The 27521-nt window shown below is 41.1% G+C and overlaps 1 protein-coding gene across 2 annotated transcripts in view; it reads left to right on the top strand.

Moving 5' to 3' along the window:
- The window catches only part of LOC113033000 (metal transporter CNNM4), a 52651-nt gene continuing 25130 nt past the window's right edge, over window positions 1-27521 (top strand). For both annotated transcript variants that reach the window (XM_026186219.1, XM_026186220.1), the window contains exons 1-4: window positions 1-1693; window positions 23161-23304; window positions 23763-23897; window positions 25906-26075. In XM_026186219.1, coding sequence (XP_026042004.1) covers window positions 292-1693; window positions 23161-23304; window positions 23763-23897; window positions 25906-26075 — 1851 coding nt within the window. In that variant the 5' untranslated portion in view covers window positions 1-291. The remainder of the gene's footprint in view (window positions 1694-23160; window positions 23305-23762; window positions 23898-25905; window positions 26076-27521) is intronic.

Raw genomic sequence — 27521 nt, 5'->3', positions numbered from 1 at the left:
CGTTGTGGGAAAATATCATAAAAGGTGATTATTGGATGACTTGTGTATTTAAAATTTGTTTATCGTGAATGTTTATCATTCATGCGTTGATTTTCGTCTGCTCCCACACGGTCCACCTTTAAAAGAAATTTCGTCAGTCGACCTTAAAAAAATGAAACTGTTGGGGCTCGGCCCAAGTTTTAGTGACGTAAACGCTTCCGATTGGGTGATATTTATATGTAAATTTGGAGGCGGGCTTGTGGAAACGAGTAGGTGACGTCAGTTCGCCTGTTGGCAGAGAGCGAAACAAACATGGCGATGGATTCGAGTGGCTGGGGATTTACGTTAACTTTATTCGTGTTTTCATACGTTTTTGCGACGAGGCTGGTTGAAGCTTCGGTTTCAGACTCGAGGGAAACCACGCGGATACTCGGCATGAGGCTAGAGAAGAGCGACAAGCCAGCCGAGACCACCGAAAGGGGAGATATTCAGGTGACCGAGGGGAGCGACATCTCCTTAAGGGTCTACGGGCTCCACTTGTTCCCCAACAGCTCGGATATCATCGGGTTCGGTAAACTGTTCGTCAGTAATAAAGAAGATGATGATTTCTCAGATAAATGGTTAAACAGGACTTGTCCCAAAGATCAGAATGATATTGATGTTAGGGGACCCATGAAGGTAAACGACGAAAACACCTCAGGGACAGTCTCCCTCAGCATCAAGCAGCTCCGTAAGAATGAGATGGTGAAAGTGTTCGGCTTGTGCGTCCTGGACGCCCGGGATCAGAAGTGGTACCTGATGGACGAAGAAGACGGCAGGCTGCGCGTGGTGGAAGCGAAGAAGTCCCTCCTGCCCATCTGGCTGCAGATTATCCTCATCTGCTTCCTGCTGGTGCTGTCCGGTATGTTCAGCGGGCTCAACCTGGGACTGATGGCGCTGGATCCGATGGAATTGCGCATCGTGCAGAACTGCGGCACAGAGAAGGAGAAGAAGTACGCGCGGAAGATCGAGCCCATTCGTAGGAAGGGCAACTACCTGTTGTGCTCACTGCTGCTCGGTAATGTCCTGGTCAACACTACGCTCACCATCCTCCTGGACGACCTCACCAAGTCCGGGGTCGGAGCAGTCGTCGCCTCCACTGTCGGCATCGTAATATTTGGCGAGATTGTCCCCCAGGCTCTTTGCTCCCGACACGGATTAGCAGTCGGGGCGAACACCATCGTCCTCACCAAGCTGTTCATGCTGTTGACTTTCCCTCTGTCCTGGCCCATTAGCAAACTCCTCGACTGCGTGCTGGGCCAGGAGATCGGCACCGTGTACAACAGAGAGAAGCTAGTGGAGATGTTAAAAGTCACCGAGCCCTACAATGACCTGGTGAAAGAGGAGCTGAACATGATCCAAGGAGCGCTGGAGCTCCGGACTAAAACAGTGGAGGATGTCATGACGCCAATCAACAACTGCTTCATGATCCACAGCGACGCTGTGTTGGACTTCAACACCATGTCCGAGATCATGGAGAGCGGCTACACCAGGATACCCGTGTACGAAGACGAGCGCTCCAACATCGTGGACATCCTCTTCGTCAAGGATCTGGCCTTCGTGGACCCAGACGACTGCACCACCTTGAAGACCATCACCAAATTCTACAACCATCCGGTCCACTTCGTCTTCCACGACACCAAGCTGGACGCCATGCTGGAGGAGTTCAAAAAAGGTTTGTGGAAATCTTGGTGCTGGTGATATGGTGTGATAACGCAGGAGTGAAACCTGTGATTTGGTTCAGCAGTGTACGGTGCCAGCAAATGTTTCTGGTACAGCTTCATCCACTTCTTAGGTGCATGGAGGAGACGATGAAGTAATCAGAGCTCCAGCAATGTTTTCGCTTATAAGACCTCTGAAAGCCACATGCTGAAAAATGCAGTAGTCAAGCTGGTGTTTTGGCATCTTCAAGTCAAAGTCAGGGGAATCTGTACCCACAGAGTCAGGGGTTAAGTTTGCTCTCAAAAATATGACTGGTCGTTTTTTCAACTCTTTTCAGTAGAAGTGTGACACTGGTTATTTAAACCTTTCCCTTTATCAAATCGCTTAATTTAAGAGTAAATGAAAGTTTAATTCCTGAGATGTATCCTACCTGCACCACAACTCCTGCATGTGGGTCAAGTATTTTGTCTAGAGATGGTCTCTCAGTGGTAGATGCCCTTTTTCTTGAAAAACGTATTCGTTCAAGTTTATCAAAGTGTCGTCTTAATCATTTGCTATATCTGTCTAACAGAAGGTTGTTGTGAGGTTCCATAAGTAGGTTTATTTCTCGAAGTAGTTGTAGTTCTCTTGATCACTTGACAGACAGAAAGTTCTCTGTTGAAAGCTAGGCAGGTTTGTGTTTTGAGATACCATAACACTTCCCAGTTTTACTTCTCTCTTTTGCCTCACACACACACACACACACACACACACACACACACACACACACACACACACACACACACACACACACACACAGGCTCACGTGTTCACACTCGCTCTCAGGACGATTTACAAACACTGACGCTATCTCCCGCTGCAGTATATTTTTCCTTCCTCAGGCTTCTCATCTGAAGGTCAAAGACACAGACACACACACATACACACTGGCTTACTGTGTCTAAATCTTGTAGTATCATTAATATCCTGTCATTGGACTTTGTCGGCATGTTGTCTCTTTCACTGTAACAATTCATTTAGCTCTAATCAAGTGTTGGAAATTGAGTTTTGAGTTGCTGTAGTGGTGCATAGTGTGATATTTGGCCAAGATGTATCTGCAGCTCATCGAAGTGAGCTCGGCTGGCAAGGTGGGAGGCTATGGTAATAAACTGCAGTGCATACAAAAACACACACACTGTAAATCTAGGTGCTTACAGTGTTGAAATCTTGACAGAGAGATTTTCTTTAAGTAATTTTGACAATATGAGAAGTTTGTGTGTTTAAAGTCTTCAGTTTGAAGGTTACAGTGGAGAAAATGTTCGGGCCTCTCGTTGCTGCTATGAGTCATAGTTGATTCCAGTACCGGTACTTATTATTTTTGCTCTTCTTTATTTCTCCCTCTATTGTGACAGAAAAAATAACCATACATTAAAATAGATTTCAAAGACTTTGATCTCTTCTCTTTATCAAGCCATCTTGTGATTAAAAATTTGAGCCAGAGCAGAACTGATGTAACACAACAGATAAACATCTGTTTATGACATCTGTACAAGTCGTCTTATATGCTGACAAGCTGATGAGATTTAGCAAGGGCAATAAATTTGTGCATCTTTTTCTCTCGCCCCCGCTAGTTTCGGCAGATGGCCACCTTCCTGTTAGGTTTCATTTTTTCTCCCTGCTCTTGCTAAGTGCTTGCTCATGTGAGGTGGACGGATTGCTGGGGCTTCCGTCTATAACCTTCTATGATCTTCACCTAATCCTAAAAAGTGCCCTGAAATAACTGTTGCGGATTTTTGGGGGAACTTGACTAAACCTGTGCAGAGTTGAATGCTGGAACAAAAGAAACACAGCAGTCTGACCTTAAGGTTAATCATCTTTTTAACACAATTAGAAACACTTATAAATTAACTGGAGTATTGTTTTTTTTTTTAACCACATTAAAATGTTAAGTCAAATAAGTATTGCTCTGCCAAGCAAACGTTATAGTCAGTGTAATTTAATTAAGGACATAATTTGAAAGACTCTCAGCAGAAAGTTAAACCAAGTACTTTCAAATGTCATGCCTTTTATGTAGATTAGCCTGCTGTGAGTAAGACTCAGTGCTAGTCACTGCATTTCTCCTTGATGACATCCTAGTCATGCAATGTGGAGGGGCCAGGATTTGCATGTAGGTTGTTGGGAAAGAGGCTTTTTTCACACAAACTTCAGCCAGTGTAGAGAAAATCTGGGTTAGACATTCTTTGAAGCTGCTCTTTCCCCACACGTAACACAAAACCTTCAGGTGCATTCTCACTACTGTTTGGTTTATGCTAGAATGTCTCCTAGAAAGAGCATCTAGGTGGCAGGGCACTTGATGCCCATCATCCTCTTTGTTCTTATATCAGAAGCTGGCCGTATAATGTCTGCTCTGACTAAGCTGAACATTCGGTTCTCACATCTGCTTTTCTGGGAAATGCAGAGAAACTTTCAGGGCTGCGGTCCACCTTGATGTGGTGAGCGATTTGTTCCATAAAACCTAGTGAAATTTGTCTGTAGTCACGAAGAACCATATCATTTCTGAATCTGTACTTTGGGTCAGTTGGAGTGGGGGTTCACAGTGGGATTCACGGAAACAGCTGAAATGCATACCTAGCTGTTCTGTTATGGTTTCAGCTAATTCAAGACAGGCAGCACAAGTAATGTTATTTACAGGAGATGATAATCTGTGGTCTGAGAGCTGCTGTTATGCGAGTTGATGTTATCTATTTCCGCTAACACATATCTGTTTGTTTTTATATGACTATTGGTATGAAAGCTGGACAGTTATAAAAAAAAAAAAAACCTCAAACGTTCTTTAAAACTGTTTTTAACAGTAAGGGATGATTTAATATTTGCTATGTTGACATTCTTGCAAATACTGCAAAAACACTGCAGAGTCTGAACATACCTCAGAGTATTACCTTTACCATGTCAGCCTTCACGCTGTGACTGAGGAGCCTATGTTCAGGCTGTGGTGGACGGCTTTAACGTGGTTATAGTATGTGCAGGCTTAATTTCCTGTGCACCCCCTGCTTCTCCTGTGACCCGGCTCCCTGCCTGCAACTCGAGTTCCTCTCACTGCAGCTCGGCATCAGTTACCACAGCGATGGCATCCTGCAGCTTCGAAGCGCACACACAGATTTTTCACAGGGTTTTGCTCCACGTAATCAAAACCACTGAATTTACATTTTGATTTTAGAGTTTGGCTATTAAGTCATAGTCAAGACTGTTTTGAATAGATACCAGTGTCTGTTACACACTCACACACACACAGGAAATGAGTGTGTGTGTTATTCCCACTAGCCTTTTCTGTCAACATGACGTGACATTTCAGATGGACTATGAAGTGACCTTATTAGATGAGATCAAATTTTAATGACATACTGGAAATGGCAACAGCAGACATCAAAGGAAACTTTTATTTATACATGATATTCATCCTCATCCCAACATTTTCTTCCGCTTATCCACGTTGCGATGGCAGCAGGTTAAGCAGACATTTGTTTCCCTAGTAGCATTTTCCAGTTTCCCGTGGGAGATTTCTGAGGTACTCGCAGGTCGGATGAGATTAATAATCTCTCTAGTGAGTTCTAGATCTACACTGAGGTCTCCTGTCAGCTGTGTGCCTGGAAAATCTCCACAGTGGAAGGTGCCCATAAGACATTCTGATTAGATGCTCCAGCCACCTCAGCAGGCTGCCTTTGACACAAAGGAAAGGTAGCTCTCCTCTGAGCTTCTGGATATCTGGAGATCCTGGTATCTCAGGAGACAAGGATTGCACTCACTTATTTTACATAGCCCAGCCGTCCTATAGAAGAAACTAGTTGCTTCTGTGATAATTAACTACTACAGACATAAGTCCGAACACTCACTGGTAAATTAAAACCTCTCATATAAGTTTATGGAACATGGTTAAAGGCCATACTTCTATTACTCGTTCCTCTATAATTTAATGAAAAGGTGATGGTAAAATGGCCTTGCTTGTGGCTCTTGTGTAATTGGCTTAGTGCACACTGGACATCAGGCAAAATTTAGAAAGCACACAAACACAAGTGAACCGCGAATTTCCTGGAGATCCACGTGCACTCTGTCAACAGACTCTCACATGTTGTAATTCGTGTATTTTATTGGCTTGCATTTTGCCCCTGAGGAGTTGTCTTTTGAAAATGCCATTAGGATTAAGTGACAAATGCTTTAGAAAATCTTTATTAGGAATACTAATCTTGTCACAATGAAGGATCGCCACAAGCAATATCATCATGCACGAAGTTGTCATTTTAAGTATGAAGTGAGTTTACTAGTAAAATCATTATATTTTGATACTTGAATTAAGCAAAATGATCTTTATAACCATCCAGTGAAGTAACGGCACTGTGGAAGATTGATTGTGTGTAATTTATGACATATAGATTGTTGCCATCTAACCACAAGCTCAGTGATGCAAAATCTCCACCCAGTAACCACAATAGCATTACTTTGTGGGGTTTTTTCTTGTTTTGTTTGCATGTCTGGAGACAGATTTTTGTCAGTGCAATAGTGTCTAGTAGTGTGTAACTGTGCAATATAACTCAAGTTAGCCTCCTACAAAAGCACAGACCTGTTTTTCCAGATGTTGTCCAGGGTTCTTGTGTGAAATGCCTCTGGTCTCAGGTGTGTACAATAATTCAAAGCCAGATAAAGGTTTGAGTTTGAAGATGGGTGTGGCTGGACACACGAATGCAGAGTAAAGGGAACCTGTATGTCCGTCCTATGTTCTCTTTACTGTATTTGTAATTCTTTGATGTTTTCTGACTTGTGTATAAACCTATAGTATTTTTAACGATGGGTATGATCTTGAGTCTCTGGTGCTTTTGTTGGTGGTTGTCAAGGCCGTCCACATTGTCTGCAGTTTATCGGCGTTCGGGCACTTATCTGCCCCTCCCACCCACCCTGTTATTGTGTGCTCTGGTTTAATGACCGTTTGTCTGTTAGGCTGTGGGTATATTTCCAAAACAGATTAAAAATGAGATTTTATGGGCCATGTAGTGGTTAGAGTTTGGTGTAAATGAAGGATTTCTAAAATAAATTCATAAGATTAGCTTGAAATTCAAACCCTGTGAGGTGAGTACTTTTAGAACAGCTGACAGCTTTCTCCACCTCATTTGGACATAACAAGAAAATCGAAACTTCAGAAGTTTGTGATGGTGGGTTTGCACTGTTTGTTTACTTTTTTTTTAAAATCCGTGTGTTACATTTGGTCCCTTCTCTCAGCACGGATGGTTTTAATTAAGCCTACTCCTTTTGGTGACTGGTTCTTGCGCTTCAAAGCGGGACATTCAACAACAACATGACCAAGTTTATGACAATAGAAACATTCCCTTTCAGTCCTTGGAGCAAAAGTCTGTCGTGGGCTTGAAGGATCCTTTCGTGGGGGAGGTTCTCTGGTGGTAACTTCACGTTTCTGCACAAAAACAGTTTTATGAGTCAGCACAAATTCATCAGCTATCACAGCTGCTTCTTTCAAAGTGGAAACCTTCTGTTCATTAAGGTGTACAACAATGCGTTCTGGCAGGCCATTCTTGAACTCTTCCAGCAGTATCAGTTCACGTAAGGAGTTGTAGTCAGGAACTTTACTTGCTGTTATCCATCTATCAAAAAGAGTAGCTTTTTCACGAGCAAACTCTACAAAAGTCTGATTTGCTGTTCTTTTGTGATTGCGAAAGCGTTGCCTATACGCTTCGGGAACAAGTTCATAAGCAGCAAGGATAGCAGACTTCACTACATCATATTTCAAACTTTCTTCCAAAGACAAAGCAGAACAGACTTCTTGTGCTTTGCCTACCAATTTGCACTGAAGAAGCAATGGCCAAACTTCTCTCGGCCAGTGCAATGAGGCAGCCACACGTTCAAACACATTGAAATATGTATCAACTTCTGATTCACGAAATGGAGGTACCAACACAATGTTTTTACTCACATTGAAACCACCTGGGTTTACAGGGGAGGAGGTTGTTTCACCAACAGATGAATTTGCAGAACTAGGTTGAGTAGTAGTACTTCTTGAAGTCTGTGCCTGTAACTCCAACTGACGCAGTCTGACCTCCCTTTCAATCTGCAACTCCAGCTCCAACTTTTTCAGCTTTAACACCTTTTCTGTCTCTGCTTCCAACCTGCGAAGTTCCAACTCTGCCTGACGAGCTTGGGCTTTATCCTGAGCCTCAAATTGTAATTTAGCCAAACGTACCTTGAGTAATACTTCTTGTCTTGAACGAGGAGAAGATGGAGTAGCAAAAGAAGGTGAGCCATTAGTGCTTAAATTTTCCACCATTTGAAGATGAAGAGTTGGTATGATAAGAAAGCCGTTCCTCGATCTTTCAATCCAGGTGACAAGGTTTTGGTTCTTCTACCAACTGCTAGCTCTGCATTGTCTGCCCGCTTCTGTGGACCATACCAGGTGGATAAGAAAGTAAATGACACTGACTATGTGATTAAAACCCCAGACAGGAAGCGTAAAACACGCTTGTGCCATCTCAATATGCTCAAATCTTTTCATTCTAGAGCTGACTCTCTCTGTGGTCCTGCAGATAAGTCTGTGGCATCTCCGTCCAAGCCAATCTCATCTCCAGAACCTCTCTTGTTGAACTCTTCCTCAGGATTGAGGTCAAGTTTAGATGAAGACGGGCTCAAACTTTGTGATGCCAGCTACCAGAATGCCAGAATGCTTAATTCTGAGGTACTGTCCCAGTTGTCTATATATCTGTCTCACTTGACCCGTGAGCAACAGTTGGACATTGAAAGGCTCGTCACCATTCATTTAACACTCTTTGGGGACATGCCTTCCCGTACTACTGTAATAGAGCACGACATTGATGTTGGGAATGCCGTGCCTATTAAGCAGCATGCTTACCATGTGAATATGGCAAAAAGGGAAATGATGAACACAGAAGTAGACTACCTTCTGAAGCATGGATTGGCTATCCCAAGCTATAGTCCATGGAGTTCTCCGTGCCTGGTTACGCCAAAATCAGATGGAACACCTCGCTTTTGCACAGATTTCCGCAAGGTAAATGCAGTAACAGTGCCTGATTCCTTCCCACTGCCCCGTGTTGAGGACTGTATTGACAGCGTCGGATCTGCTGCTTATGTGAGTAAGCTTGACCTTCTTAAAGGTTATTGGCAAGTACCTCTGACAGAAAGAGCATCAGAAATCTCAGCTTTCGTAACACCTGATCACTTTTTACAATATACAGTCATGGCATTTGGAATGAGAAATGCTCCTGCTACCTTTCAGAGGTTAATGTCAACTGTATTATCTGGTGTGGCAAACTGTAATGTTTATCTTGATGATGTGGTCATCTATTCTTCCAGCTGGTCAGAGCATGTTGACACCTTAACCACTGTGTTCAAGCGTTTAGCTGATGCTTCCTTGACCCTCAACTTGGCTAAATGCGAGTTTGGTAAGGCTACAGTGACCTACCTTGGAAAGGAAGTTGGGCAGGGCAAGGTTCGCCCAATCAGTGCAAAGGTTAATGCCATCCTCAACTTTCCTGTGCCAACAACACGCCGTGAGCTGCGCAGATTTCTGGGGATGGTTGGTTACTACAGGTGTTTCTGTAGGAATTTTTCTGAAGTCGTAACACCACTGACAAACCTGTGCAGCCCGAAGACTTTTCTAAACCTTTCAAGCTTGAAGTGGATGCCAGTGAGGTGGGGGCTGGAGCTGTTCTTCTTCAGGATGATGGACAAGGAGTGAGTCATCCTGTCTGCTTCTTTGGCAAGAAGTTCGATACTCATCAAAGGCGGTACTCGACAATTGAAAAGGAGACTCTGGCCATGCTTCTGGCTCTTCAGCATTTTGACGTGTATGTGGGATCTACTTCCCAACCTGTAGAGGTCTTCACTGATCACAATCCTCTCGTGTTCCTCTCTCGTATGTATAACAACAATCAGCGACTGATGAGGTGGGCTTTAATTTCACAAAACTACAACATTGAAATAAAGCATAAAAGAGGATGTGAAAATATTGTGGCCGATGCCCTCTCAAGAATGTGATGGTGTAAGGTTGACAAACTTATACGTTTGTTTTTCTGGGTGGGGGTGTTACATCCCCCAGGAGGATGTCTCTTCTCCCTATTAACCCTTTGTTTTGTCCAGGCTCCACCTCCTCTGTCCTGATTGGATGCTGTGCAGAGTCCGGCTGATTGGTAATCAGCAGAGCACTATTTAAGGCCTGTGGAGCTGTGCTTCTGAGCCCTCCGGCCATTTTGGTTGCCATACTGGTGCAGGCTTGCATGCCTTTGTATTTTGTGTGAGCATTATTGTTTCATGTTCAGACTGCTTGTAGGGGAGAGCTGCCTTTTGTTTTGACACCCTGTTTTCTCCTGTTTATGTGTTGTTAGGTAGGTTATGGTTATAGGTTGTATATTTTGTTTCTTTGGAGTTAGGTAAGTTTCTTTTATTTCTACGTCAGGGATGTTTTGTTTGTTATGTTGGCCTTGGCTCTCCCTGACGTTACACCTCGGTCTGAACCCACGTCCCATCACCAGTATTAAATAAACCTTTTAAATTTACCATCTTGGCTCCTCCTTCTCTATCCACATTTATGTTCGTCCCTTCAACCCCCTAGACTAGCCAGGGGACGTAACACCGTGAATTACTCGGGTAACTAAAAAAATTAAGAAATAATTAAGTAAGAAAACTATTGGCAAATAAGGATGTAGTTAAAAGCCACAGATGTCTGTATGCGTTTCTAACATCCACTGTATAAAAACATTGGATTTAATATGAAAGGCACTGATGATGTTCCATATGTGCACATAGTTTCAACCACCTGACAGCACGAGCAGCTCCTGGGACCACTGCGTTTGGGTCAAAGCCATGAAAAAGAAACAAGAAGAAGAAGAAGAAGAAAGTGTGTACATTATTGTACTTTATTGAGCCCCGTGGGGAAATTGCTCTCTGCATTTAACCCATTCACTCAGTAAAACAAAGTGCTGCCGATAAAAAGAACAGGGCCAAGGACTCTTATTACACTGCATTACATTCTCACATGAATGCAGTAAACAACATGAATGTCAGGTTCACTTTTCTAGCAGGCGGTTTGTTTGCTTTGCAGACAGCTCAGCGTGAAATTAAGAACTGCACGCTGAGTCCACGCTGACCCTCGTGGTCCCTCGCAGAGGGGCGAGGAGGATATTTGTTTTCTTTTTTGTTTAATCTAAACTTAACTGTTGGCTTTGACGTGCCCTGACACATCAGCCTCTTAACTTCTGTGCCTGTGAAGCAAGCACAGATACACTCGTGCTGGTGCTTGTGATACTCCCTGCACATTTGCACAGACATGGATATACAGTTGTGATCAAAGACATACACACATCACGGGGTGTTCAACAAATCCTTCTTAAGATGGCAAAGAGAAACTATTAGTTGTAATCAATCATGATCACTAATGAAAAGTAAATAGGTCTTGGCCTTGTATAGTTAAAAGACCTTGTAGAACCTTCAGCACCATTTAAAAAGGATTTAAGTGAGTGCATGTATGTAATCGAGCCTGTACGTATGCTTTTGATGCTGTGTGGATTAGAGAAAGTCTGAAATAGCTGTGAACATGAGCCCGGGAACCTGCAGTATTTACAGCTTCTATTTGAGCCTCTAAGGAATGTTTTATGATGTTGAGTAAAAGATTACCCAATCTCAACATGATAGGGCTGTCAGAACAAACCTATGTCCCCACTCCTGTTTTTATGGTGGGTGTGTCTCTCGTCTCCCGCTTTCTCGCTCTGTGCCCCCCCCCCCCATCACTGCCTCCAGTTCTTTCCAGTTTCCTAGTTTTTGCCTCTTCCCATCTGTCCTTGTTTTTTTTGTTTTGACTTTCTAGAGAGGAAGAGTTCCTGTAACTCCTGGTAGAGATTGGGTTTACTGGAATACAAATAGTGTTATGGTTCTAGAAAAATGTGCAGTTTTGTAGAAAGCGGTTGCCAGGTTGTGCAATGACTGTTAGTTACAACTAAAAGCTGGAATTGTACAGATAACTGAACCTTGTACAGACATTCACACAAAAAAAATTGGTTTTTAATTAAATGCTGTTTATGAATCACTTTGAAGTTGGACCTACTTACTGCCTTTGCATTCGTTTTGCTTTATGTGTTGTAAAAATATTATTGTCTTCTCCCACTCTTTTTATAACATAACAAAACAAACTTTAATCTTACATTATATTCATATTTTTCTTTTATTGCTAAATGTCACGTCTATAAATATGTGAATAGTCCACTTTAATGGAATGCATTTATATAGCGCTTTTCTAGGCACCCAAAGCTCTTTACAATTCCACGATTCATTCACTCTCACATTCACACACTGATCCAGGCAAACTACAGTTGTAGCCACAGCTGCCCTGGGGCAGACTGACAGAAGCGAGGCTGCCATATCGCGCCATCGACCCCTCTGGCCAACACCAGTAGGCGGTAGGGTAAAGTGTCTTGCCCAAGAACTCAACGACCAGGACAGAGAGAGCTGGGGGATCGAACTGGCAACCTTCCGGTTACAGATGAGCTTCCCAACCACCTGAACCACGGTCGCCTCCCCTTTAAGACACCTACATATTTTACAGTCACAGCCAAAAGTTTTGAAAAATGAGTTTGCTGCTTCAGTGTTTTTAGATCTTTATGTTGGTTGTTTCTGTGATGTATCATGGTTAATTACACGCACTTTATAAGTCCTAAAGGCTTTTATTGACAATTACATCACGTCTATGCAAAGAGTCAATATTTGCAGTGTTGCTCCTTCTTTTTCAAGACCTCTTCAAATCGCAATGGCATGCTGTCAGTCAACTTCTGGACCAAATCCTGACTAATGGCAACCCATTCTTTTTTTTAATAATCAATGGTTGGAGTTTGACAGAATTATTGGGTTTTTGTTTGTCCACTTGCCTCTTGAGCATTGACCACAAGTTCTCAATTGGATTAAGGTCTGTGGAGTTTCCTAGCCATGGACCTGAAATATCAATGTTTTGTTCCCCAAGCCACTTGGTTATCACTTTAGCCTTATGGCACGGTGCTGGAAAAGGCATTGTTCTTCACCAAACTGTTCTTGGATGGTTTGAAGAAGTTGCTGTCGGAGGATGTTTTGGTAGCATTCTGTATTCATGGCTGTGTTCGTTGGTAAAATTGTGAGTGAGCCCACTCTGTTTGATTAGAAGCAGCCCTACAAATGGGATGCTTTACTATTTGCATGAGACAGGACTGATGGCAGCACTCACCTTTTCTTTTCCGGACAGTCCTTTATGCACTTACCCCAAACAATTGGAAAGGGGCTTCATCAGAGAAAATGACTTTAACCCATTAGCAGTCCACTCGCTGTATTTTTTGCAGAGTACTAGTCTTTCCCTGATGTTTCTTTGTTGTTGTTGTTGTTGTTTTTTTCCACAGCGGTGGATGCTCACATTAAACGTGGTCAAGGTTTCAAATGATCGGGTCAGTGTTTGTGTCAGCAATCCTAATGAGCCAAAAGCTCAGGCTTCAGACTACTCTAATCACTGTTTTAGATTTCAAGCTAGTTTTTCCCGTACTCCTGTCTCTGTATGATGTCACAGAGAAAAGGATATGCCGCAAATGTCAGTCTCAGACAAACCACAATCTTCCTGTTCAAATCTTATCTTTGAATCATGCAAGTGATCAGAAAAAAGCCGGCCTAAAGGAAGGGGTGGCCTTAAACGGAGATGAGCTGCGGCACTGTTTGCCTCTTTGCACCTGATTTCCACTAGCGACAGCTGCGACCTCCAGTAACAACTCGCAAACTTCTCAGCAAATACTTTTTTTTTTTTTCCATAGAAACCAGTGTTTCATTTACTGGTCTCTAGGCCTTTTTAATGGTTCTCTGACAGGACTCGTTTCAGGTAGTGAGCGAACAGACCAGTTGCCCCAAATCCATTGAAAATAAAAAATGAAGTCCCCTTAAATAAAGAATTATTTTGAACTGTACCGTGTATTTTGAATTTCCCCTATAAATCTGTAAAGGTCCTGTTATTATTTGGTGGCTGCACATACTGTTCTGTCTTTTGTAAGAAAAAAGAGCACCTTTTCTTTTTCTGCTAGCCAGAGCTCACCATTTTTTATTTATTTATTTTTTGGTAAGTGTGCATGCTTGGCACTTGTCCATGTACACACACAGACCTGATTGCAGTTTGCAAATGGGTATGTGCAAGGTGGTGGTTTCTTGCGGTTGCCCGCTAAATGGGTTCCTTTGGTAAGATAAATATTGTTATTTATCCAGGATTTTGTGTCTTTTTAACATGGCAGTAATGGAGGATTACTGGTGTCGAAGCCAAACAAGTTCACACTGTAATGCTGAGGTTTACAAAACCATCTTTAGCTTCTGAAGTCTGTATATTTGGCCATGTTAGAGTTTTTGGACAAAATATTTACCTACCAACTAACTACCCAGCTGGCGCTCAACTGCAGTCTCCAGTCCTGTCATTTTTTTTAACAGGTAGTTGTGCCTGTATTCATCTGTTAACAAATATTTGGCTTTCTATTTTTAAGAGACAGACCCTCAGGTGTTCTGCTGAGTCACAGAGCGTAAATGCACACAAGCACACACAGCGACGCATCGAATTTGACTCGCTCACACGCTTGTCAGCTGACTTTAGTGTCTACAGTGACTGAATATCATTTATGGGGGATTAAACCCACGTGAATGATGGGTCTACAGCCATTTTATGGCTCTCTCCATAAAAGGTTGCTTAATCGAAAAGACAGTCAGCCATCCAGACGTGAAAATATTTGATCTGTTAAATGGGTTCAGTGGAAGATGAATTCAAAACCCGTCCTTACATTACATTTTCTATTTTTAGGCTATGATGCTAAGCGTATTTCTCTCATAGAGCAGTGTTCCCATTATGAAAGAGACCAAGTTCTTACACATCTATAAGGTCAAAACGTCATGAACACTTTTGAACAAATCCTTGTCTGTGCTGGCTTAAAATTGACATGGAGAGTTCCTTCTTGTACTTGGGAGCAGCAGTCATAACAAACTTACTACAACACGATAAGCGTTATCAATGTACTGCATTAAAATTGTCACTATTTGCAGCGGGAGACAGAAGTGGCAGGGAACTTGTGGAGAACCTTTGTTTTGTCTAATCAGCACTTATGCAATCAACAGAGTTTCTCTGTTCTTATCAGCCATCCCCGTCTTTCTCTCTTCCTGTCTTGTCCCTGTGGCTGTGGCTTGAGGTGCTGACAGTGCGACTCCAAGTTGGTGTATATGTTTTGTGCACGTGCGCGTGTAAGTGTGTCACATCAACACTTCCCGGCTTACTGCCAAAATGATATCAGTCAGCACGAAGAAAGAGCAACTCAGCAGAATTGTATTGTGTCTCAAACATAGCCACACATGATTGCTTTGTCTGTCAGTTCAAATTACCCGTAAGTGATATAGCATGTAAAATAAACACAACATTGTCATTCCTGACATGTTTTGGATGAGAAGAGTGAAGGTTTTGGTTTTGGATTACACCGGCTTGTTTGTATTTGGGAGTTTTTTGGCATGTTATAAGTTCATGTGCAGTTTGGCCTCGAGGGCCGGTGTCCTGCAGGTTTTAGATGTGTCCTTGACCCAACACAGCTGGTTTAAATGGCTAAATTAGCTCCTCAACATGTCTTGAAGTTCTCCAGAGGCCTGGTAATGAACTAATCATTTGATTCAGGTGTGTTGACCCAGGGTTGGACATAAAACCCGCAGGACACCGGTCCTTGAGGCCTGGAGTTGCCAGCCCCTGGTCTAGTCCCGCTCAAGCTGGTTGCTGAGAAGATGCTGTCCAAATCTCTAATCAGTTTTGGACATTCTCACCCATTACATCACTCTGTGAACACCAAAAGAAGCTGTTTCAGTCACAGACACCTACTTTGTGCCCACTGTCATTACGCCCACGTATCACGTCCCTGAAGGGGCTTTCAGACTGGATGCTAAAATGTCACCTTTGCACTCTGAAAATTATTATTTTCAAAGGCTTGTGCCAAGCAAGGTGTAAACATGTTGTTTCGTGAGGTTTGGGAACTCGTGTGGATCAGGATTCGCATAACTTGAGCTTAGACAACTTAAGAATGAATCCTCCGTAGTCAACAGGAACATCCAGGGCATCCAGCCGACAGCAGGCAGGGGGGACAAAATATATACTATATGTGCGAGGTGGATTCTCATGCTAAGCACAGCCAAACATTCAAATGATGAGCTCAACATATCTTCATATAATCCCTATTCTGCTCTAATTTTTGGTTTCAGACAGATGTTCACAGATGTTTGATGTTGGAGAAAGGGGTTAATGCATAACACACCTTCAGCTCTGCCAATTGGAACAAAGTTGGCTGAAAGGGAGGGTGGGAGGCAGGAGAATGATTTCATTCAGACAATGAATGAAGTGAGGGTACCATCAAGTTCATGTTTGAGATAAATAGGGGTTATATTTTGAACTGTGAGCCATGCAAAAACTACTCAAGTAGAGTCTATGAATAAAAGCTTGAAGTGAGCTTAATAGATCTCTCGTTCAAGGCAGGATGGTGGAGAGTGGACAGGGAAACTGGGAAAGAGAGGTGGGGAAAGACATGGAGTAAAGCTATTAAAATGTATTAATTAAGATAATGAGCAGGAGAATTATAGTGCGGTGAGCCCAGTGATGAGAGGCGATACATGTATCGTGTCTGAAAGCAGTTAACATGTCATTCTATTTTTTATTTTTCATAAGTAATTTGTCTCAACACTTGGTCATATTTTTAAATAATCTTCTACACTACAGTACTTAAAAGCCATTTGTGTTTATTACCAGATTAAATTGTTTTACTGTGCGAAGCACTCTTAATATTCGCTGCATTTCATTGTAATTTTGCTGCTTAAAGTAGAAATGCTCAGGAGGGTGAATAAAGTAGATTCTGTCTCTCTGTCGAGGGTTTTGTTTATAAAAGAATCCGCTATGCTCAGCAGCCATTACTTTCCAGCCCTGCCGTTCCCTAAGATCACAGTAGCTCTATCTGCACGGGGTTCCAGTTTTAACTGGAAAAACGGGTTTGAAGAGTTTGACCTGTCCCACATAACGAGCAAGTGTATGCATGTGTGAATGCAGATTGTTTCGGTGAAGTTTAATAAACTCCTTGCTATCTAAAATATAACAGGACACTGGAGTATATTCTGGAGCATCTCACACTTCTGATAATCAGTTGTCTGCTTGATGTTTATTCAGCTGTGTAAAAACTATAACTTTAATCTCAGACAAACTGATTTACTCAGGAACAAATAAAATACTAAAAAAAAAGCCAAACAATAACATAAGTGACTCATATATATATTTAACCTGAGTAGCGAAAGACAGCGGTGGGTTTGAAAACGATTTGCGGGGAGTCCGGTGTTCTCACGGCGCTAGTGAGCCTAGCGCCCGGCTCGCTAACGAGCTAGTGGGTAACAGATGTCTCCGAAAACGTCGGAGCGCTTTTGAAAATATGTGGTGTCCTGATAAACTGAGCCGATATTTGAGGTTTACACAGCTACATTCTCGCCTGAAAATATGTTAAACGTTTATTTTGTGACCCAGAAAGAATAATAAGAGTAACATTAAAACTAGTGCGTACATGCGTCTGCTGCCGTCCGGGTTTGTTTCAGCCTCTCACAGTGGATATGTTTTGAAGTTGTTGGCTGTGGTCCTGCTGATATGTGGTGGGGTGTGTTTTGTGTGTGGGTAGAATAAGTGTGGCATTCCTTTCTCATTGCTCTCCCCCTCATCTTTTTGTCACCAATATTTCATGTCAACAAGCAGGCCTGGTTTACAGGCTGGTGACATAGAAGCTTGAGGGCAGAGAAACGAACTACACTGTCATCTGACCTGCTGGGACTGTGTGTGTGTGTGAACGCCATTGATACATTCAGTTTAATTAGTGATCTATCAAACTGATAAGAGCAAACTAATTTTCAGATGTCGTATGAAAATAGAGCAGCTGCATTAAACACTTTGGTACTAAATGCTGTGGAAGTGCTCCACAAAAAAGGGAGAAGCTGCAGTTAATAGTTGAGCAGAGCTCAGTTCTTATGGTAAAGGTCAGATTGTTTCTCAGTTCCTGTTTTAGCAAGCTCTCCTCCTGTGCTTTCGCATGCTTTGCTTACTTTATCTGCAGTTCTAGAGAATGTCTGTGATTAATGTTTTTTCTCAGGCTCAAAAAGAATTTACACCATCTGGCTGTGGTGGGTTTTTTGGAGGGTACAGATTTATCAAAACAGTCTCCTGCTTTGTAGCCTGCAGTCGTCCTATTCAAATGACTGAGGACATATTATGTTCTAGCTGTTTTTTTTTTTTTTATTGTTTTCTCTTTTTTTTTAATAACGAGGTTCATCCGTTTAGTGCTGCAAGTAAATGGCATTTTCAAAGCCACTGGACAAGCTGAAAATAAAAGCTGCAGACACACTTGTTCTTTGTGAGAAAGAATTCACTGTCTTGTCTATTGGATTATTTTCTTTGAACAGGCCATTTGGTGGGTGACATTCACTTACCAGCACTTAACTTTAACCACACAAACAAGGTCTCCACAACACAGCACTGGCTAGACATTTACTTAACTGCATTTTATAAGCTAACCATTGTGATTTCTCAGGGTAGGGTAAATCACTAAATTAGCAAAGTTAAAGACAAAACGTCCAGAAAAACCAACCTGGGCTGGTAGCTGATATATTTGTACACTTGTCCAATAAATATTGCATAGATTTGAACGGTACTGACACTTTTTTATCGATATTGCATAAGAAATTACCTTGTTACCTGTAATAGCTGAGTGCTAAATCTGTTTAGTCACTTGTAAATCACTGAATTCAGAGTTTGTTCTCTGCCACCCCATTTTCACATGTCCAAGACTATGAGAAACTCAGTTAACCTCAGTTTTTCCCATGGTTGTTGTATTATTTATTCAATTCAATTTTAATTTAGTTTAATTTAATTTGTATAGTACCAAATCACAACAACAATTGCTTCACGGCAGTTCATATTGTAAGGTGCAATATAACCCTAAAATAATACAGGAAAGACTATAACAATCAGATTAAGAGCATCGCTTGACAACAGTTGGAAGGAAAAACTCCCTTTTAACAGGAAGAAATTTCTGGCTGTATTTTCACTTTTACTAAATAAAATAATTTAAGTCATTTTTTGGGGGGGGGAGGAGTCAAAGTCTAAAGTTTTTAAGTTGTCAAAGTCAAGGAGCTCCTAAGGTGTCAACTATCACTTCAATGTAACAGTGTCTCTGTGTAAAACAATGACAGAGGGATGGATTTTTATTAGAAACACTCTGCTGCCATTTCTGATTCACCATTTGATAAGTGAGATCTGAGTGTTTTTGTGGGAGCCTGAGGTGAGAATGCTGCTCTGTTATCCTCTTTTTTTTTTTTTTTTTTTTTTTTTTTGGTGACAGATCTCAAAAGAAGATCAGCTGGGCAGACAGATGGTACGGATAGTAGCTACGTGTGTTTATTTTTTTAACCGTAGCCTCAGCTCACACAGCTCAGATAATGAATGCATTAAGCAGCCAGTGTTCGGATGAACCTCCTTGTGTGCAAAGTTTTTCGTGTCTGTTAATATCTGTAGACTCTCCAGTGACTCTCAAGTAACTGGGGCTAAGTGTATCTCCTGGGGTCCTACTTCCTCTGAAATATTGACTTGCCAATACAGTGTGGGGTCTCACACACACACACACACACACACACACACACACACACACACACACACACACACACACACACACACACACGGAGCATCTTTTTCCATTACAGTGCTTCTGTTTTCATTGCTGCAGTGATCTTCTGTGGAAAGAGCAATAATCAGCTAAAGAATGTATACTTCTCAAATACCCAAACCACTCTGTTACCAACATTTTTTCCACTCATATTTCGGGATAGTTTCACAGAGAACAGTTATAGATAATATGGTGATCTCTGCAGCTCTGAGTGAGCACAGAAGCCCCGCCCATCACCTCTTCAAATCTTCTGTTTTCAAGGGGCAGCCAGTCAGAAAAGAGTTGATGTAAAAAGGGGGGGGGGGGGGGACCAAGGTCCACTGTAGGATGGATAAGGATAATACTGAACTGTAGATCATGCAGATCGACTCAAGCACAGTCCAGTAATTGATACAGAGCTAAATATAAAGCGATTAGCTTATCTTTTCTATTTAGGTTTCTTAAAACTATAAAACACTACTGAGTTTGTTATTTTAATTAGAGGTTGGCTAAAATGTTAATTACTAAAGAAAAGATACAACTGAAGTGCTGAAGTAGGTAGGATAGCTACTTTTGAAGTTAGTTAAGCTGCTCTCATATTACCTCAAACTCAAAGTTTTATGGCTTCTTTTTCTTTCAGTCATAACACTTTTTTGTTTCTTTCATTTTCCCATACAGTTGAGAAAATGTAATCAGGAAGAATTTGCGTGGGAAACCCACAAAAGGGAACATATAAAATATTGTGATAGATAAATGATGACTCAAGATGAGATCCTGCCAAGATGAGAACTGCTTGCAATTTCTGTGAGCTGACATTGAACAATGTCTTCCGTCTCTCACCCCAACCGGTCTCCGCCCCTCCCTGAGCCTGGTTCTGCCGGAGGTTTCTTCCTGTTAAAAGGGAGTTTTTCCTTCCCACTGTCGCCAAAGTCCTTGCTCATAGGGGGTCATATGATTGTTGGGTTGTTCTCTGTATCTATTATTGTAGAATCTACTGTACAATATAAAGCGCATTGCGGCGACTGTTGTTGTGATTTGGCGCTATATAAATAAAACTGAATTGAATTGAATGTTGAGCTTCCTCATGAGCATCCAAAATAAGTAGACAGACATCATCCACCCACCCCTACTTGCCATGTCTTCATATCAATGACTTTTACTGTAAAGCCGGCCTAGTGGGACACATTCTTCAAAGCTCCTTTATTTTTAATCGTGAGTTAAAACCAGGCAAGGTCAAAGCTGAGACTGTGAAGTGTGTGTCAGTGTGCCAGCAGCATCCATTTTGCAGGACAAACAGTAAGGACATGCTCCCGGAGAGGAAAATCCCAGTGCCTTTGGTCTACATTTAATCGCTGGTCATTTGTAAATTCCATTCATCACACGCTTCCCAACAAAGACCACTGATGGACCTGTGTGGTTTCTCGCATTCAGAGCCTCTTCTAGTGTTTCATCCTTTATCACAGCTTAAAAGCTTGAAGTTATGTGAAAAATGTGAATAAATGTTGTATTTATAGTGTAGCAGATGGTTATTTAAATGTTATTTAATTGACCGTAAAGATAGCTCGCCTTTTATTTAGGAATTAAATTGTCAGAGTTGTTGGCCAGCAGCTCAGATCTAATCTCTTAATGGCTTGTGTGTGTATGACTGTGTGAGAGATGGAGTACTGCAAACTAGCAATTTGCATGTCAATCTCTATGTTATATATGCAAGAAAAATAAGGATTTGAGTCCAACTTTGACATAACACATCTCTATCCAGTTGTTATTAAACACATTGGATTTGAAGTTATGTGGGGTGGAAAAGTAAGTTAAATGGTAAATGGACTGATTCTTATATAGCGCTTTTCTACTCTTCCGGAGTACTCAAAGCACTCTACATAACATGCCACATTCACCCAATCACACCCATTCTCACAAGCACTTTCTCTATACATAGTGTTTTCTAAGTACATTCACACACATCCACACCGAAGGATACTTGACATGCAGACTGGAGGAGCCAGGGATCGAACCACCAACCTTCTGATCAAAACTTTTATTTATCTATTTTTTACCAGCATAACAGAAAGGAGAAATTTATGACAATTCACCCCAACAAAATTGTTTCATCTGTATTTATGGGATGTCTTGAGGGCCCTCTTCAGGTTGTTGCGTCACAGCTGGGTACAGTCAGGACTCTAGCTGTTCAAAAACATTTATTGCAGGCTTGGCCAAATCAAGGCTTCAAAGGCCGGTGTCCTGCGGGTTTTAGATCTCACGCTAGGTCAGCACACCTGAGTCAAATGATTAGTTCATTATCAGGCCTCTGGAGAACTTCTAGACATGTTGAGGAGCTAATTTAGCCATTTAAATCAGCTGTGTTGGATCAAGGAAACATCTTAAACCTGCAGGACACCGGCCCTCGAGGCCTGGAGTTCCCCCACCCCTGTTATTGGTTTATTTATGTGCTTTTTGTCTTGTAGCATTAGCTTCTCCCCCTCTTCATTTTATTGAACTGACCAATCAATGGAAAGAATAAACTTTGTCAGCCATCAGAGTTTGTATGCCTTTATTTGAATAAAGGCTCGAGTTTGTCAGTCATTGAGACTTTTCCTGCCAATTTTGGTTCTTCTGGGTAGAGTCAAGGAATTTACCCACTTGGGGACCATTGCTACTATTCTCTGATGCTTCTCTGTCAGGGTGGTGAATAATTCAGAGCTTCCCAAGGCTTGTTTGGCACTGCTGCCAACCAGTGACCATCTGCACTGTGACGGATTCTTCATTTTAGGAGTTGAGCAGGGGACACATGTCTCATTGTGTACGTGTGTTCTTATGTTGTACAGTAACATTCATGACCAAAGTCCGGACCTAACTTTAACTGCAATGACCTGTACACATTAACAAGCTATTTGTGGTGCAAGAGAAAGGTGTGGGTCAAGGAGTTCATGTTAGAAAAAAGTTGTTATCAGATAGGAATACTCCGAAATGATTGTCTTGATAGCGAGACTCTGACGGGCTTTTATGTTGCAAGATAAAGCTAGACGTTGCGTCGCAAATATGTTTTTTTTTTTCACCCTCAATAACTATGACTGAAAAAAAACTATTAATACAATAATAAAATAAAATATTGATATTTTATATTGCATGATCGTTTAAAAGAGCATGAATGAACCAGTGAGCATGCATATTCTTTTTAGAGGTTAGATAGAGCTGAAACAATATTTAGCTGTTAACCTGAATTTATTATGTCAGCATTACTAAGGCATAACTACATTGTTGACATCATAACTAGATTTTCACTTTATTACCCATCTCTGATTTGATATCGTTCCCTGCTGCTGTTTGTGTAGCAGTGCGGTGCTGACATCATTTATGGTGCAGTTTATCGAGTGCCAAATCAAACTATCCTCCCTCATCTTTTTTTACTCTGTTTACAGAAGAAACCAAACATCATGGGATCATAAACAGTGAGAAAGGAATTTCGAGTAAAACATGTGTGGTACTAATACTGTCTGTAATATTTTAAATCATTGCATCAGGTAAAAGAGCTCCATGCACCTCTTTGTTGCAACTCTCCTACTCCTACTCTCCTGCTACTCTATAATTAAATTCATATAAGTTTTTAATCAGTTACAATAGGACATTTAGAAGATTAATGAGGGAAGATGTTTTATCCCTATTCTTACAACCCTTCTTCTTGTGGATTTAATTATAATGCCTTACAGAATGGTTAAAGTAATCCTCTGATAATCCAACTAATGAGGCTCATTCTCTGATTTAGGAAAATCCCACCTGGCCATTGTCCAGAAGGTGAACAACGAGGGGGAAGGAGATCCTTTCTACGAAGTGTTGGGGTTGGTCACCCTGGAAGACGTCATAGAGGAGATTATCAAATCAGAAATTCTGGATGAATCCGACCTTTACAGTGAGTTTGCTTTTGTTTGTCTTCCTTTATCACTTTATACTAAATTTGTCTTAACTTTCAGTTTAAGTAACACTATTAAATCTTTGAAGTATTACTGTTCAACCTTTGGGATGAATACCTGACAAATGTCAGGTTTCTGTTAACTGAATGAAGTGTAAATTTCACACACGTGTAGATATCCATATTTAGTATACACATTCAGTAATGCGCATACACTCTTATATTGTACATATATTTATTCATATAATTCTCAGATTTACCCGTTCTTATACTTTGCCTGTTCTTATGTTATTGTATTTTTACACACCTCTGTTGCATGTGAAGCTTGCACACAAGAATTTCAGTCGCATGTACTGTACCAGTGTACCTGCACATGTGATGTGACAATAAAAGTGATTTGATTTGATCATTAATAAATGTTGCTTCTTCTGTTTTTGATTTTTTTTTGCTCTTCTTAGCTGATAATCGCACGAGGAAAAAGGTGGCACCCAACAAAAACAAGAGAGACTTCTCTGCCTTTAAACATGAGAGTGAATCTAAGGTGAAGATCTCTCCTCAGCTGCTGCTGGCTGCCCATCGTTTCCTGGCTACAGGTGAGAAAGGAAGTGTGGAAACAGGAAATGACACACATTCACTGTCAGTAATCGCAGTGTTACGTGTACTCAGTAGATTTATGGTAGGCTTCCTTCATTTTGATGGATGTGTTTCAAAAAAACCATCATAATGTAACTTTATTTTATTTTATCATATGAAATGCACAAAAAACACCTTTGGGATGTCGGTAAGTGAAGGATTCTGTCATGTGACCATCTGACAGGAAAGACAGGTCTATGCATGCAGTGATGAGTGATTTATTTACTTTTAGGATCTATTTAAGACCGATCAACATGTCTGCCTGTGCCTGCCATCAACTCTGGACAGACTCTAGCCAGCTGCATGTAATGCTACCAATGACACACATCTCTTGAGAAGTCGTAGGAATCTATCTGCTAAGTGTGTGTTAGCTGATATGAAGCAGTGGCTAACTGCATCGGCTAACTGCATCGGGCAGTTAGCCACTGCATCTGGCAGTTAGCCACTGCTAGCATGACATAGCACTTCCTTCCCTGGCACACACTGTGGTATTCACGTCTGCTTTGTCTGGAGGCATAACGTCAGTGTCTGCTGACTTAGTTTGTTTTCTTTCTGAGGATCTTGGTCTAATATTGCTTTTTTGATTCATCAAACAGGAATAGTTTTTTTGTTGTTCCATTTATCTCTGTAATGTGTTAAAGTTTCCATGTTTATTTGGTCCTTCTTTGTTATGTTCACATTAATGATTCTTTCCCAGCAGATTTGAGAACATGTCTCTAATGCCTTTGTGCACTGCTGCTTTCCTGCAGTATGACTGATGGTCGACAGACACATTTCAGACAGTAGAACGTGCATTATCACATAAATGCTTCCGTGTGGGTTTAAGGACTAATAACTGTTAGCTTCACCAGTCTTGACGACTTTGCTTTTTGGGGTTTTTTTAAGGATATTAAAAGCCATTAATAGTAGACATAAAATTTAAAAGCTACACCTTTGATTTACGAAATCATTGAAAACACTGAATCCCAGCAACAGCAACAATACAGATGAACACTCTGACTAACTATGTAAACCATAGTGAAAGGAGGTTGTTTGCCTTTCCGATGATGAATTCCAACATTGGCAATATACAGTATGCCTCACTTCTCAGTGTGCAGTGACCATGGCTTTGTTTGCAGTTTGGGTGGGGACCAAAGCACTTACAGCTGAGCTCTGATTGCAACAGCCTGACGGTTGAGAAATCCATGTAAACCAAATATATTTCAACAGTTCTTCTTCTTTCTCATTTACTTAAAAAAAAAAAAAAAGGAATGCCAAAAAACAAACAAACAAGGACACCATGCATTAAACATCTCTGCAGCGTTTTTGCTCAATAAACACTTAAACCAAGTGTTTAGTTATCAAAACAATGTATTATTTTTATAAAACTTTATTTATTTTTCATTGAAAAAGTGTTTCAATTGTAGTTAATTCAACTATTCAAACGCTAACATTAGTTTAAAAACAATCCTTTGACAAAAACGTGTCGCAAAAACAAATCTTATTAGATTGTTGGACCATGAACAAAATGTAATTATCAATTCGTCCTTACCTGAATAATCTTTAAACCTTACAGCTGTCACCAGGCGTTAAGAGCCACACATGGGTAACACAATAGTGTCATATTGTGTTTGTTTGTCTGCAGTTTCAGAATTGTTGATTTTCATTTAAGTACATCTGGATCCTTTAATTGAATAGTTGGTGGCCTACCTACTGACAACGTAACATATGATGCACCTTAAACTCAGCTTGAGTAACCTGTGTTTTCATTATGTTTATGCTGGACTGTAAATTATAGGTTGGCCTAACATGTGGATGAAATTAACCAACACTGTTTAATTTCATGTTTACTATTTTAAGAAATGCCTTGGTCTGTTTTGGTCAGACTATATACTTAAGAGTACTTACATTTTAAAAAAAAAGTGTCCTTTAGTCTTCACTAATAAATGGTGTAAAATATCTGTTGTTCTGCTTTTTCTCTTTCGGCAGAGGTGAGCTTGTTCAACCCATCTCAGATTTCAGACAAGGTGCTGCTGCGAATCCTGCGTCACCCCGATGTGATCCAGGAGATCAAGTTCAATGAGAACGATAAGCGGTCGTCCCATCACTACATCTACCAAAGGGGCAAGCCGGTCGACTACTTCATTCTCATCCTGCAGGTACTCAGTGATTCAGGGAAATACATGTGTATTTGACTCCTTTGTTGCTTCAGGCTAGATTTGGAAAAATGGTTGGTCCGAATCCAAAAATCTGTAGTTGCTCACTCTGCTGTCAGATATTTGCTTTGAACTCTTCATTGACAGCACAGCACCAGGATTTTTTTGCATTTTGTTTAGCTGTTGTGTCAGAAAGACCTTAGAAGTACCTGTTGCTGAAGGAAACTGTGGTGTTCTATATGACAAGAGTTTTATCAGCAGATAGCATTTGTTGAATGAAAATATTGTATATCTTTACTTGATTAACAATTAAATTAATTATTAATGATGATTAATTAAGCTAGCTGTTCATCTCTGTAGTTAGGCATAGAAGAAAAGATTTTTGCCCAAAGCTTTAAATATGCTTTTACCGTTTAACATTTAAGCAACATCTTCACATCAGTGGCGGGAAAAAGAAACTCAGCAGAGACATATGATTCGCTTACCTAGGCATAAGCTGCTACGTTCATGGCACACCTGCAGTAACAGGAGATGAAACATGAACCGCACAGTTGAAAACTTCAAATTTTTCCGATGCTTTTCGTCCAGATTTTTCATGAAATATTTCAGCCTGTGTTTCATGCTTCTATTTATCAAGAAAAGACTTGTTACTCTTGTGGCAAAAGGTATAGTAGTATAGGGAATGAAAAGAAATTTGCACCCAAAAGTACTGGGCCACACGCCTCTTACCAATAGCAATTTGTGTTTTCAGTCTCATTGCCATAGATCTGTAAAATCAAGTACCTTTCCATTCAGTCTGCTTCAATTAACATTTGTTTCAATTCAAGCTTGGTACTGTAATAAGATGGCACTGTGGCAACAAGGGAGCTTGTGAAATTCCTACTCTCCTAAATAATTTATTGTTGACTTCAACTGGTGTGGTTCCAAAGTGGAAGCATTTAGGGACAGAGCAGGGTTGCCAAATGTTGAGGATTCATCATTTACACTGCAGAGTCTCAAACCTCCTCTGGTGTTAACATTAGCCCACATGCTTCATTTCTGGATTTCCTGTAGGTGTAATGTTTAGATGACTCTGTACTTTTATCCACAGTGGGAATGTGTTGCCATATTGCCGTCTGTAATTCAGTAGTAATTATAAATAGTGACCTAATAATCAGGTTTGATTGATTAAAAGGGTGAAAAGAAGATTTCACAGTGCAGTGACCTCGGACAGACAAGCGGTGCCGGTAGTAGGGCTGCATTGGGGTCCTAGACGACATGCATTATATGCCTGGAGGAACTGATTACATCACAAACTCGCTGCTGTCAGATTGCTTCAATACACCAATCCCAAAACTGACATAGACACAACCATTTTCATCTTGAAAACCACCTCCTTCTCCACGTCCATACTGTAGCGCACAAAAAAGTAACTTGCCCTGATTTTGCACATCTGCTGCACTCACTCTG

The sequence above is a fragment of the Astatotilapia calliptera genome, chromosome 12 (genome assembly GCF_900246225.1).
Source record: "Astatotilapia calliptera chromosome 12, fAstCal1.2, whole genome shotgun sequence".
Classification (NCBI taxonomy): Eukaryota; Metazoa; Chordata; class Actinopteri; order Cichliformes; family Cichlidae; genus Astatotilapia; species Astatotilapia calliptera.
This window is presented reverse-complemented; position numbering and strand designations above follow the sequence as displayed.